Raw genomic sequence first — 14,842 nt, forward strand, 5'->3', positions numbered from 1 at the left:
GTTAAGTGATTCTATATAGAACATTTTTTATTATACTTACGTGTGTGTGTGTGTGTGTGTGTGTGTGTGTGTGCATGCGCGAACACGCATGCATGTCACAGCATCATGTCACACATGATGACTGGAGAACAGGAGTCATGTCCCTTCTTTCTACCTTGTGGGTCCCAGGAATCAAAATCCAGACTTGGCAGCAAGTGCTTTACCCACTGAGCCATCCCACCTGCCCTTGGCCGTCCTATCTTAGAACAGGTCTAGGATATCACCGGGTGGTGTCTAAACACACTGTTTCCTCTTTTAGGGGATGGTTTAGATTAACATTGTTCTCTGCTCTTTAAGAAACATATTCTGGGAGCAAGGAGGTCAGATCAAGGGAGGGCCCCCACAAAAGGAACTTGAACTTCTGAGGAGTTCATTTCCACGGTTTTTCTTCAGCTGCACCTCTAGTCAGAGCTATGAAGAGCAGCTCTGTCAATGACAGAGGTCACGGAGGTTCAAAGCTGGCTCTACCACTCTGTCTCTGTGTGAACCTGGCTAAGTCAGTGCTGAGCGCCTCCGACTCCTCGTCTTCAAACAGTCAAGCAGATCAAATAGAATCAGATATTTGTTGTACCAGGGTCTTCTTCGCCAGACTCATAATAAACAGCCAAGAAGTTAATGCCGGGGTCCCTTTTATCTTATTGTTAAATAGCAACATTCCTCAAGGCTCTTAGCCATTGATCTCTCTGGTCCCCATGTCTGTGGTTCTGGGAAGTGAGCTTCCAATGGGATAGGCTGGCATGCTGCACGTAGCAAGGGCCCACAGACCCACAGTTTTTGCTGTTAAGTGACCGATCCCCCTCATCCTCTTTAAAATCCTGAATATCCAGTTTAAACTACTAAAGATAACCCCGCCCTCTATGTTCATATAAAACAAGTTAAACACTCAACCAAAGAAATCCTAATTATCATGGGGCAAAATCTCTCCATGTCATGGGCGAAATGCCTTAACAATTCACTACCTGATTTTCTTAGATTTTTCTTTGAGTAAGACATCGGTAGCAGTTCTAATGTGAATTCTAAGATGAGCCTAAGGAGATGTGGACCTCTCTACCCTAAAACTGAGTGAAAGGGCCAAACATGACAGTCCTTTGTCTTGATCTGTCACCCTTTTCACGCCATATCTAAAACGGAAAGGGGAAAAAAAAATCCCGGGCCCCATAGCTGAAAGCCAGCCCGCCCTTCTGCACTTGCCTGTTAGTGCCGGCAGCCAGCAGCGCTTAAATGTGAAGATCTGAGAAAGTTTTATCCTTTGGTCGGCAGCCTAGTATAATGAAAGTTGCTATAGTAACAGAGAACCCTGTTCTTTAGCCAAGCGAGTATATTCAGCGGGAGAGAAGCAAATCAATGTTGGAGCCATTACACCCGCTTAAAGCCTGGAAAGGTGACCGCACGCAGCTGCACAAGCACATTGGCAAATGATTGCCACAACAGACTGGTGGAGGAGCAGGCACGTCGCACTGCCTCCCAGGAGGCGTGGGCTCTTCCTCTTCGAGCTGACATTCCTGTTACTGGCACCCTGGCTCTCCAGCCACCTGCTGCGTGCAGCACTGCTGTTCTGAAGTGGACAATGAGGGCTGGATGAGCCTCGTGCCTGACCGCATGCAACTTAGGCGCCTCTCAGCTGTGCAGGAAGGCTGACTAGAGACAAGATGGGTCAGGGAGGGCTTCCTTCGGGGAATGTCTGTAAGGATGAGACCTCAGACGTGTGGCAGATCCACTGGTGAAGAGAGGGGTGCTTAAGAGTTTCCGGCAGTGGGTACTGCACAAAGTCCCCCAGGCATTTTTTGGAACCTGGAAAGGGTCAGTTTGGGCAGAGCAGTGGATGAAGGCAGGATAAGATGGCTGCACACAGACCAAGCAAGATTCCGAAAGGTCTTTTATGAAGAGGGATGTCAGAAATGTATATCTTTCAAAAGTCACATGGACTGTGGCAGGGAATATGGATTATGGAACACACCATGTGAAATTCAAATCACAGCAAGCAAGAGGTCCCGGCGATCCCTAGTGAGTGGGGACTGCAAGAGAGGTTAATATTGATTAAGATGGACAGTGCCGGCTGCATCGGCAGAGCCAGCTGATGGCTGGACAAGAGACATGTCAAAGGATGCTTTGGGGTTTCTGTCATAAGAGGCCTAAGTGGTGTTCTAAGAGAAAGAGTTGGGGGTGTGAGGACACAGGGTCACTGCTTGCAGGGCAAGGTACACTCCATAAACATACTCGTGACTGAGCTGCACAGGGGCGTTTTCCAAAAGCTCTGTAGATGTGCAAGTCAGCCTCCGAGGAAATAGCCAGGCTGGGTAATCTACTCCGAGTCACCCATGTGATGTCGCTTTAGGAAGTGAAGCATCAGGTTGCACTGGGCCTGGAGAGACAGCTTGGGCTGCTGCTGACTTAAGGAATAGATTCACAAGGCTGATTGAAGCAGAGCGGCCTGCTGTTGGTCCAGTCGTTCCCCTTAGCATCTGCATCCTCCCTACAGTCACTCCACAGACACAAGCTCCCAGCGGTGGAGTGGCAGAGGGAAAGAGCAGATACCATGGATAAGGGTTGAGCAGCCTGCATCCCAGAACACAGATCCAGCTCCGCCCCTTTTCAGTCCCCTCCTGACAGGGCCAGCAGACACCGGTGTTTCATGTCACCTCTTCTCAAGTACAAATACATTGAGAAATGAGCCCTTATGACCGGGTATGATGCTATTTGACTGTGACCCCAAATCTCAGCACTTGGGAAGGTTGAGGTAGGAGAATTGGAAGTTTAAGGCCAGATTGGGCTACTTCACAAGAGACCTTGTCGCCAAAAAAACAAACAAAAACAGTAAACAAATAAACAAAAGTAGACCACCGTAACTCCTCCCTTATGGTGTTTTATGGTTGAATACATGTAGGAGTCTTGGGATTCCTGCCTTATGACTTCCTCTCTCACCGTTGGTTTGGGGATTTGAATCTGCTGAGGCAGTAGATGCTCTGAGCTGGAGCTTGGGGCACATCTGGGCACGTGTTCCCGCAAGGCCTGTGATTCCAGCTACGTCTGACCCTTGCTCTCCTCTCGCCCGCAGGAAGCCTTGGAATCTTGCCAGACCCGCATCTCTAAGCTCGAGCTGCATCAGCAGGAACAGCAGACCCTGCAGACGGATGCCGTGAACGCCAAGGTCCTGCTGGGGAAGTGCATCAACGTGGTTCTGGCCTTCATGACGGTCATCCTGGTGTGTGTGTCCACCCTGGCCAAGTTTGTCTCGCCCATGATGAAGAGCCGCTCCCACATCCTTGGCACCTTCTTTGCTGTGACTCTTCTCGCCATATTCTGTAAAAACTGGGACCATATCTTGTGTGCCATAGAAAGGATAATCATCCCGAGATGAGCCGCTGCTTCCTGCCTTCACATCCTCTTAAAGATTTTATTTTGAAGAAAACCCTGTGCATACTACCAAAATTTCTGAATGGACGGCTGTGCCAAAGACGGCGCGAGAGGGACCAGAGCTACGTGCGGTGTAAATAAGTAGAGACTCTTAACCCAGTAGCAGATGCCAACACTGTCCCTGTATGTGGTTAACGTGAAACTGTCCCAGAGTCCTCCTCAAGGGGCTCACTGCCTTAATCAGAGCCGATCTCGAGCCCACCTGTTGAGCTCAGCACAGCAAAGCCCTTGTTCTTTGGGCGCCATGATTGCTAACTGCTGTGTTCTGAGTTCCCCCTGACCAGCAAGAATATGGCTAGGACTTGGGGAAGTGAGCAAACAGGAACTGGCAGGGTTGAGCTCCTGGGGGCCTATGGAAGCTCAGTGAGTCTCTCTGTGATCTCTCCTACTTGTCCATGGGTGGCTCTGTGCCCTACTATGTACCCAGTGTTCACAGCGGTCAATGGTGTATGTCCTCATAACGTGGGAATCTTCTACCTGCTTATCCAGCCGTAGTAGTGCACTTTACAAGGTAGACACTGGGATTTACAGCCAGGCTTTCCTCTTATGCCCAGAGCACCACACACCTGATTCCATCTTGCGTGGTTAGCAGTGCTCTGCCCTCAGAGCATTCGGCTGGGCTGTTGTCAAACTGTAGCTTGGGTAACTCAGGGTCCTGCGAGCATCCCTGGGGAGGCAGTGCGTAGGCGACTGTTAACTGTGATAAATGCCCTGAGACGACAGGATGCACTTTACGTGATTCACTTTACTTGCGGGTCTGTGGGGATCTGACTGCAAAGCTTGTTCAGGAAATGAAAACGAATGACGTTTGTGTTACCCAGCTTTCTTTTCTCAGAGACAGCAAAATCAAACTTCATAACTCAAGTGTGTGTGTGTGCTGAGGCAGGACACTGGGGGCCTAAGAGGGATGTGAACTTTTAGGTCTAATCAAATGGTGGCAAGAGTAGTGGGAGCTCTTGACCCAGATGAGAGCAGGAGGGTCCCTTAGGGACGCAAAGGCCATCAGGAATAAAATTAAGTCCTGCGCTGGAGTGGAGTTGCTGCTGTCTGTCTCTTAGGTACACAGATAAGCTCTGAGGTCACAGGAGAAATGCACTGCCCCATGAGCAGAGAGCCTGCAAGAGCTGCTGTGTCTTGTTCGATGGCTGCCATTTACTGACAAACCTGGTTTTCTGTGTACGCCACCAAGAGGAGAGAGAAGATTCTTATTGTGTCCTGTCAGCCAGCCAGTCAGGTCTCTGGTCCTCCCCACCCCCAACCCCCTCCCTGCTGAAGGTGTAAAAGATACTCTTAAATGCTTTCTTCCAGAAGAACCTCTCTTAGATTTAACTATCCTCACTTGCAAATGGATGTCCTTAGGGACACTCCACCCCACCCCACCCCCGGGGCACATTGGGGATGGTGGCATGTAGCAAGTTAGTACAAGGCCAGGTTAGGTGAGTGGGACCCACACAGTTCTAACCTTTGCCCCTCACCCACTCCAACTTCTAAGTCAATAATTCATAGTTTTAGTAAATTCACAAAGTATTTAACCATCACCCCTAACCAATTCCAGAGCCATGCTTTTCCAAAATAATAATAATAATAATAAATTTAATTTTATAAAATACAAAGGAGTTTGAAATCAGGGATGGGGAAGTTCCCAGTACCACCCCTATCTATGGCTTTGTTCCTACACGGGAGACAGAGGTTTCTAGTCCAAAAAAAAAAAAAAAAAAGGGAGGAAGAGAGAGACATGATCTTCTTTTATTCTTGTATTTTACTGGCCAGCTCCCTTACCTGTAGGCCCCAGACTCCATCTGCCTGTACCCTGAAGCAAGCTGGGCTCTGCTGGGCTCCCATTCCTATCTGTGAATATTTCCAAGTGGCACTTAGGGCGTGCCAGGGCCTGGGATGCCCGTGAATGCCGCTAGCAGGTTTCAGAAAGAGTTTGAATGCAACCTTAAGAGACTTAGCTAGGGCTCTGAGAGAATCTGGGAAGAGGTTCTGTTCTCACGCCAGCACCTGCCCCACCCCTACACTGCCTAACCGGACCACTCTTGATTGACGCTTGCCAGACCTGCAATCTGTGTTTCTTCTCCCTGCTGAGAAAGTCCAAAACAGCACACTCCACACCCTTCAGACTGAGCTTTGGACAGAATCTGTTAGAAGCCTCCAGCACCATTGTGAATTAATGGAGGTAGGGGTGGGGCCTCCAAATCTTGGATTCCTTCTAAAGAGCTTAGATGCTCATTGCTTCCCATTAGATGTCAGATCACCTTCTTTGCCTGGGCATGTGCAGCTCTATGGCATACTTGTTTCGGTCTCACGGAAAGTTTGTGAAGCTTTTGATATTTTTAGCAAGAGTGTATAGTTCAAGGAGACTTTGACTCAACAGTTCTTCATTCTCTCAAGGGCTATAACCCCACTCTCACTCTCTTGAACATGTAACATACATACTGAAGAAATGAGTTCTATAAATATACAATTGGCGGTAGCAATAGAGCTGTGAGGTACCCTGGAATTGGAATCGATTTGTAATTGAGTCAGCGCATCTTGTTTTGCACTTTATGTTGGGAGTAGACATCTCGTGCATCCCTCGTGTTGAGAGCCAGTTGGAGGTTAGTGAGCACGTTCCCTGTTCGCCTAGGAACACTGGTGAGAGCTTCTAGATGCTGGACGCTGCGTCTCTGGTTATCATGACCGATCATCAGAAGAGTGATTACGGAGGACAGAACAGAACTTTAAAATACTAAGAATAATAAATATTAAAAAAAAAAAAAAAAAGTAAGCAGCCACTCAGTGAAGCAAGTGGTGACCTCAAGTGCTGTCGCTGACTTTGGACTGTGAAGGCAGGATTTCCCATCTCAAGCTCCTGGCTTGTGGCTTAGTAGTGTTCAGGTGTTCTTGTGTTGTCTGTTGGTGTTCATTCACATTAATACTCTGTAGCTCTTGACTTTATCTAAGCAATGCCCTCAATGAGTTCTTACTGCCTGACTGCCTGGCCACTTCTCTAACATGGGGGGGGGGGGGGGCAGGCGGATGAGGGAGCTCTTCCCCCCAACTCCCTCTCCCAATAATTAGTTACTTTGGCTCGTTTGGGTTGAATTTTAAATACCAAATTACTTTTGTGTTGAATGGCAGTATATCTATCATAGGGTTGTTGTTGTTATTGTTGTTTTGTTCTGATGTTGAATCCAGACCTAATTGCCTGGGTTTGGAAAAACAAACGTACTCATTGATAAGAACGTGTGTGATCAAACAACCTATTTTGGACGTTTTCTTAATTCTGACCTTGGGCTGGGATGTGAGCACGGGCTTATGCAGGGAGATGGTTCAAAGCTAGCAGGTAACCTTTAAGGGGCCTAAAAAGACAAATCACAGAAAACAATTAGATTGGCCTGTTTGTATCAAAAATAAAGAGCTTTAAAAACGTGTCATTGATGGGAATTGGGTAATTTGTTATAAATAAAGCCAAATTATCATTTTCTGCCATGGATACAGTTCTCTGCTTAAAGAGTCTGGAAGTGATGTGTAATTCCTTGGGAGTCTGAGGGAGATTTACATGTTGCTGTCCGCATATATTTAAAGCATGTCTATTGTGTTTGTCCTAAAAGAAACATTTCAACTAACCGTGCTATGTGTTTCAGATACGCAGGGGCAATAGCAGCGATTCTGATGTAACATCAGGAATGCTGACTGTAACTTCTGTTGGAGAATTCCCATCTCATGGGAAGCTACATAGTTTTGTATCTGCCTAAAATTGTAATTTCTCTGTAGATCTTCCCCACGGCGGTGTTATTAATGAATTCAAAGCAGGTGCCATTATTTTTTAAACAATTGATGTTTGCTTTGGTGTTAAATAAAAGAACTAGATTTCTTAAATTTTTACATTTGTCAGAGCCCATCTCTATAATGTGGGGTGTGTGTGTGTATCTGTGTGTTTGTGTTTGCATGCACAAGTGTGTGCACAGGTGCATAAAGTAAGATTAATAGACTTAAAAGCCACTTAGATTTAAAGCAAACCTGAGAAAGATGTATCAAGATTTCTCTTGAATATCCTGCCCCTACATGCCTCCTCATTACCAACATCCCCCCACAAAGTGGTACCTTTAATGTGTATGAGTGTTTTGCCTACATATGTATGAGTACCATATATGTGCTTGGTAAACACAAAGGTTTAAAATACAAAGTTATCTGATTCCCTGGATCTGGAGTTACAGATGGTCATAAGCCACCCTGTTGGTACTGGGAATCAAACTCAGGTCCAGGTCCTTTGTAAGAGTGACAAGTACGCTAACCACTGAACCATCTCTCCAGACCCCTGAGTGGTACCTTTGTTACAGCTGATGAACCAACATTGTTAAATCATTATCACCCAGAGGCATCATTCATATTAAGGATATTCTTGGTTTCACTCTATATGGCTTTAGACAAATACATAAGGACAGGTATTTATTGTAGCATACAGAATGGTTTCATTTCTTAAAAATCCTGTGTCCTATCTCCTCATCCACCCCGGCTGTCAACTTTAAAACTAACTTTATGTCTTCTGTAGAAAGTTAGTGATGTGTGATGTGTGGCCTGTTCCTTGAACCCAAGGGGAGGGGCTGGTTATTCGTCAGGACTTGGAATAGCAAAGAGCAGAAGTGAAGCCCGGGGAAGCCGAGTCTGGGTGAATCGAAATGAAGAACACGGAAGTGATGTGGGGGGTGCCAAGTGATGTGTGCACACTCGGGAAGGCCAAGAGTGAGCAGATCCCTGAGCAGTCTACTCTGGGGGCTTTGGTGTTTGCAAGGCACCGCTTTGACGGTGTATAAGAACTCGGCAGGGCCGTGGTTCAGGTTTCATTTCCCCCCATCCTGTGTGGAAGTAGAGCTTAGTTAGATAAATGAGCCTCTTCCAAGGCCAGGACCTGTTAAGGAGGGATTTAGGGTGCTGCCTTTGCCTTCCTAGCATCCTGCCCTCTGAGCTCTGTTTCCAGGCCGTTTGCTCCATGGGTCACCCATCCTGAACCCCGAGCAAAGAAAACCACTAGAATTCCCCAGGTGACTCAAAAGCTCTGAGAGATCAGGCTATTCTCTGTCCTGGACAACACTGACTCTAGAGACCATAGAAGCACAACCCTCATTCTGGCCCTGGTGTCACATGATGTCTAAATGCATAAATACAGGAAAAAGGAATGCAATAAAGATGGATAACTGGGAGTGTGTGCAGCCCAACATACTCTTGGTCTATATTGCCTAGAAATAAAAACAAGCGAGAAAGCAATTTTAGTCATTGATGTCTAGCTAAGAATGACTATGCTAAAGAATAAAGCACCATTTTCTGGTTTCAACATATCCATGTTTCGTTTCTGTGGCTGTAACAACCCTAACCCTAACCCTAACCCTAACCCTAACCCTAACCCTAACCCTAACCCTAACCCTAACCCTAACCCTAATCCTAATCCTAACCCTAACCCTAACCCTAACCCAACACTTCCAACAAAAAGCCATGTCGTGAAGAAAAGGGTTTGTTTTAGCCCTCAATTCCAGATCACAGTCCATCATTGTGGGGAAGCCAAGGATGGAACTTCCACTAGTCACATCCCACCCACAGTGAGAGCAGAGAGAAACCTCCCTGCTGTGAGCGCAGGTCCCTTTCCCCACTCAAATGTGGTTCAGAACCCTCTACCTCAGGGACACAGAGGCCACTGTGAGATGAGTTAACTTTAGACAGTCCTCCTCAGACAGTCCCATTAGCCAGCCCAATGGGACAGCCTTCACTGAGACTATCTTCCCAGGTGATTGTAGGCCGAGTCAAGTTGACAATGGAAGCCAACCACCTCACACACATGCGCTCCAGGTGGAAGAGAAACACTGGAACATCGAAGAATGTCCAGTCACAATTGACCAAGTAGCAGAGTCTAACAGCATTTTACCATTGCTCCTTTGTTTACAATCATAGGTGGCAGAATATCTTACCTCTCCCCATACAGTTACTTTATATGTAATGTAATGTAGATAGACTATTGTGGGATACACAGTGACTGTAGCTATACTAAACAGATAGAGTATAGATCAAAGGAATCCCACTATCAATTCTTTTGTGTCTGAAAAATTGTTGTGTGACCTCCAAGTATATATACATGCATATATATATATACATATATATATATAAGCTAGTAAATTCAACATTTGTGATAATAAATCATTTTTAATTTTATTCCGTTTGTGTATGCACTTGTGTTTGTGTGTGTGTGTATGTGTGTATATATGCATGTATGCTTGTATATATGTATGTGTCTGTGTATATGTCTGTGTGTGCATGTGTGCTTGTATGTACATGTGTGGGTATGTGTCTGTGTGTGTGTGTGTGTGTGTGTGTGTGTGTTCTATGCACCTGTGCAAAGGGTACAAGTTCATGTGGAGGCCAGGGATTATCTTTGGACATCTTCCTCCATGCTCTTTACCCTATTCTTTGAGGCAGGATCTCTCCCTCAGTCTGGAGTTCACTCATCGGCTGAGTTGGCTGGCCAGTGAGTTCCAAGGACCCATCTATCGCTGCCACTGCTGTCCCTCCCCCACCCCCACTGCTGGGGTTACAGATGGCCATTGCCACACCCAGCTGTTACATGGGTACTTGGGAATCCAGACTCACATCCTTACGCTTGTACAGAGAGCACTGTACCCACTGAGCCGTCTCCCCAGCTCCCCCCCAAATTATTTTAAAGCAATTTTTATCTACATTTACTTTTACTACTTAAAGACTCAAGCAAATTTGCATACTAATGAGACGGGTGTGCTTAGTTTTACATAAAAGCTAAATCTTGGCCCAGTATTTGATATGGCAGGATGTGGACCATCTTCAGCGCTTTTCAGAGTTGATCGATATTTTGATTCTATAATCGCCAATGCTGGTCCAACACGGTAGAAGTATATTTAAGGCCACTTCGGAAAATGTTGGAAATTCTGTCCTAATCTCAAGCCAAAATTCATTTAATGATGTTTTGTGAGACTATAATCAGCAAACTCAAAACACAGTTTTTAAAACCGAACAGTCTATCACAACACAACCCAAAAACATATTAATTTGATCTATGTTAAGGGATGACAGTAGAGAAAAATAGCATTTGTTTTCAATAATGGAACCAATATTCTTCTACAGTAGAGGAAAACTGTGTGTGTACAGTACACACACTGCACTTCACCACATACCAGAATCTGAATGGGGGTGTTTTTGGGTCGTGGAGGGCACAGTGCAAAATAGCAGTATTGAGTGTTCAGAACCAAGGCTACAGTGAAACCCTGAGCTGCAACCCAGGGGAACATAGCCAAAGACACCTCAGGTTCCTTACCTGATTTGGTTTTGAATTATTTCTGAAGCTTGAGCATTCAGATGCCTTTTACTGTCACCAATTTTTGTGAACCAGCACATTCGGTCGCATGACCTCATTGGGGTTGTGGTGGTTTGAATAGGAATGACCCCCGTAAAGTCACAGATTTGAATGCTTGTTCTTCAGGGAGTGGCACTATTAGGAGGTGTGGCCTCATTGGAGGAAGTGTGTCACTGGGGGTAGGCTTTGAGGTTTCAAATGGTCAAGCCAGGTCCAGTCTCTCTCTCTCTCTCTCTCTCTCTCTCTCTCTCTCTCTCTCTCTCTCTCTCTCCCCAACCCCACTCCCAATCCCCCCCCCATCTGCAGATCCAGATGTAGAACCCCTGGCTCCTCGTCCAGCACCATGTCTGCCTACATGATGCCATGATGATAGTAAGCCACCTCCAGTTAAATAGTTTCCTTTATAAGAATTGCTGAGGTCATGTTGTCTCTTCACAGCAATAGGAACCCTACGTCAGGCTCCTAACCCACACTTCCGGAAGCTGGTGTGTAGACGCCACCTAATGCTGCTTGAATACTTACTGTGTTCAGTGCACCGCACAAGCACTATCAACTGCAGTCACCCACGTGCTCAAGAAGACAGGGGCTGTTATTCCTGCTTCAGTGAGGAGAAAGCTGGGCTTCTCAGTGCTAATTATGGAGGTTTGACTGGAAGTGGCCCCTACAGACTCATAAGGAGCAGCACTATTAGGAAGTGTGGCCTTGTTGGAATAGGTGTGGCTTTGTTGGATATAGTGTGTCACTGAAAATGGGCTTAGAGGTTTCAAAACTCAAGCCAAAAGCTGCCTACAGATCTGGATGCAGAACCCTCAGCTCCTTCTCCAGCAGCACCACATCATCTGCACATGAGATGTCATGCTTCCCGCCATGATGATAACAGACTGAACCTCTGAAACTGTAAGCCGGCCCCCAATTAAATGTTTTCCTTTGTAAGAGTTGCCAAGGTCATGGTGTCTCTTCACAGCAACGAAATCTTAAGACATAAAGTGACTGGCAGTACCAAACAATGGGTAATGGTAGAGCTGGTTATCCAGCCCAAAAACAGCATCACTGGGGCCCCACCCCAAGGCGCTGTAAAAAGGAAGTAGATCAACTTTGAGAGTAGTCCCTTCTGGTACCTGTGACCATAGAAGGAATCACCTAAAACCTAGGCCTAGAGCTGCCAATACTGACTGGATCAATTACAAGCTTACAGTGTCACACAGCTGACATGTTAGATCCTTGAGGAACCATGGGCTGACAGATTTGTGGAAATAAAAAAAAAAAAGTCATATCAATTAAGGGAACTTCAGTACCTTCCCTGGCTTCCTAGAATTCTTAGGGTATATAATTGGCAGTTGGCTTGGCTGAGCAGTTCTTGGCGGTTTTGCACAGCTCTGAGATGGTGGAGTCCCTGGCGGCTTCCGCTCTGAGTTTCACGACATCTGCTACCATCTGTGGTGGCTACCTCTGAAATTTCTCTCCCTGCTAAGCAGCCAGAATGTATCCCTGCCAGGCCTTTAACTTGACTCAAGCAGTTAACGGGAACAAGCTTCAGTCATGTTAACAGCTGCTTGGGTGGCGGTTACCCTACGCTAGCTGAAGCACTGAGATTTGGACATTTCGCCCACCCCTGCTCTGCTTAAAAATAAGCAACAGAGATCACAGAAAGCGAGCAACATTGTGCCTCCACCACGTGACCAGTCAGGGGCTCCTTCAGCTAAACGAACCGTCAAAGGCCTGGACCCTTCTCTGATTCTTTAACTGTCCATGTCACAGTAATGATGCGACCCAGCTTTCCATCAAAGCTGTCCCCTCTCCATGCTGTCTTGGCTTCTCTTCTGTCTTCAAACTTCCCTTGTACTTTGAAGTCAAATCCCAAAAGCTAGAGACAGAACCTTGACCCCCTCCTCCTGTTTCTCTCTCTCCCTCTTTTTCTCTCTTTTTCTCTTCCTCCCTCCCTCTCCTCTCTCTCTCTCTCTCTCTCTCTCTTTCTCTCTCTCTCTCTCTCTCTCTCTCTCTCACACACACACACACACACACACACACACATTCAAGCCAACAGGATCCAAACACAGGATCCACAGAAGTAGCCAGCCCCAGTCTCCACAGTGGAAAGTGTGTACTGTTTCCCTTTGTTAGCAAGCAACAGTCACCTCAGAAAGTCAGTGAAGATCCCTGTGAGGAAACAAAAGCTACCCATGGAGGGTCACTCAGGGAGCAGCCGTCCTCACAGAAAAAGCTAGAAGGTCACAGGAAGGTGCTGACTCTCAAGGTATGCCTGAGCATGGCCAGCTATGTGTCCCTGGTCCTACTAGGAGTCCAGGTACAAAGGGTCACCTTGGCAGCCAGCTCAGTAGCATCCAGGAGTCAGCTCAGTGCTTGACTTCAGAAGGGATGGAGGGTGGAGGGGGGTGCATAGCCTAGCCGGAGGCAGTTCCTCAGGCTTCCTCAGAGGACCCTTGCTCCTGCAGGTAGACCAAGCTTTCCAGCCGGGCATCTGCATACATGTGAATGGAAACGATCACAATTGCTTGTCCCAAGGCCCTTGGTCAGCAGTTAGTGTGAACTAGTGTCTCAGGAATGGTCACCTGATACATTAAATCCAGAACTATAGTCTGGCCTGAAGGGAAGGGGACACGGGGGAAGTGAGAACAATGGTGACATTCCTCTGTCCACTGAACAGATGTCCTGGTTGGTTTTGTGTCAACTTGACACAGACCTAGACTTATCTGGGAAGAGGGCATCTTAATTAAGAAAAAGCCTCCATAATATCGGCCTGTAGGCAAGTCTGTAGAGATTGTTCTCAATTAGTGATGGATGCGGGAGGGCCCAGCCCACTCTGGATAGTCCCACCCCTGGCCAGGGGTTTCTTGTTTATGCAAGAAGGCTGACTGAGCAAGCCATGAGGAACAAGCCAGAAAGCAGCACTCCTTCATGGCCCCTGCTTCAGTTCTTAGCTCCAGGTTCCTGCCTGGAGTTCCTAGGGTGGTGACTTCCTTCAGTGATGGACTATGACACAGAAGTGTAAGCAAGATGAAGCCTTCCCCGCCCAAGCTGTTGTAGCATGGGTAGTTGATCACAGCAATAGAAATCCTAATGAAGTCAGCAGGCCGGCTGAGCAGGTACAGCAAGCAGCTCGCCTCACTTGGGGTTATGTCTGGGCAGGGTTACAGGGGCCAGGAGGCCCAGGGTCAGGGCACAGAGGTAGCTCCTTGGGCTGCAGGAGAGCCAGCAGGGAGGCTGCTGTGTCTGTGTTCTGGAAGTGGGGGCAGGACTGGGGTGGGGGGAGCAGCCAGCATCCTGCAGAGGGGTTATTCACCTCTGACTCAGAGCCAGGTGCCCATTGGCACACTCTGCTCTTCAAGCAGAAAGGAGCATCCCTTTCTCTTTTTCAAACAGAACCACTCCAGATCATACCATACAGAGCCCCTGACTGCTGGGCTGTTTCTGAACTGGAACTATTTCTATGGGGCAAGATGGGGAACTGAACTGAAAAAAAAAAAAAAAGGAGACGCCCCCCCCCCCCCCGGAAGTTCATTTCAACACCACTCCTTCCCTTCCTCCCATTTCTCCTCCCACTCCTCTCATTCCTCCTCCCAGTCTTCCTCCTATTCCTCCTCCCCTCCTCCCATTCCTCTTCCCCCTCCTCCCATTCCTCTTCCCCCTCCTCCCATTCCTCTTCCCCCTCCTCCCATTCCTCTTCCCCCTCCTCCCATTCTTCCTCCTCTCCTTCCTCCTCCCATTCCTCCTCCTCCCATTCCTCCTTCCCCTCCTCCTATTCTTCCTTCCCTCCTCCCATTCCTTCTCCCCCACCAACCCCCCCTCAAATCCTTTTCTCTCCTCCCCTTCATTACCAAGTTTATTAATGAAATAATGTCTACCCTCCACCTCTGGATTCCTTAATCCACTGAACCTCTCCCCTGCCCTCAGCAGTGCCCTAACTCTCCCCTAGTGCATCCCTAGTGCATCCCTCAGGCCAGAGGTGGCAGGCATGGTTTCCCTATCTGCATTGCTGCTGCGTTGCTAGCGTCTTTCAGCTGAAGGGCTTCA

At 47.3% G+C, this 14,842-nt stretch overlaps 1 protein-coding gene and 1 non-coding gene across 11 annotated transcripts in view; one reads left to right on the plus strand and one right to left on the minus strand.

The window, feature by feature from the left end:
* Tmcc3 (transmembrane and coiled coil domains 3) overlaps positions 1-7,321 on the plus strand; it is a 279,273-nt gene extending 271,952 nt beyond the window's left edge. For all 10 annotated transcript variants that reach the window (XM_030245121.1, NM_001359762.1, XM_011243475.3 and 7 more), the window contains one exon: positions 3,095-7,321. In XM_030245121.1, the coding sequence (XP_030100981.1) occupies positions 3,095-3,397 (303 nt within the window). In that variant the 3' untranslated portion in view covers positions 3,398-7,321. The remainder of the gene's footprint in view (positions 1-3,094) is intronic.
* On the minus strand, positions 2,504-2,566 carry Mir7211 (microRNA 7211). The gene has a single exon (NR_106070.1). It is a non-coding gene; the product is annotated as a microRNA 7211 (primary transcript).
* Positions 7,322-14,842: the final 7,521 nt, after the last annotated feature.

Source organism: Mus musculus, chromosome 10, assembly GCF_000001635.26.
Source record: "Mus musculus strain C57BL/6J chromosome 10, GRCm38.p6 C57BL/6J".
In the NCBI taxonomy this organism is placed as follows: domain Eukaryota; kingdom Metazoa; phylum Chordata; class Mammalia; order Rodentia; family Muridae; genus Mus; species Mus musculus.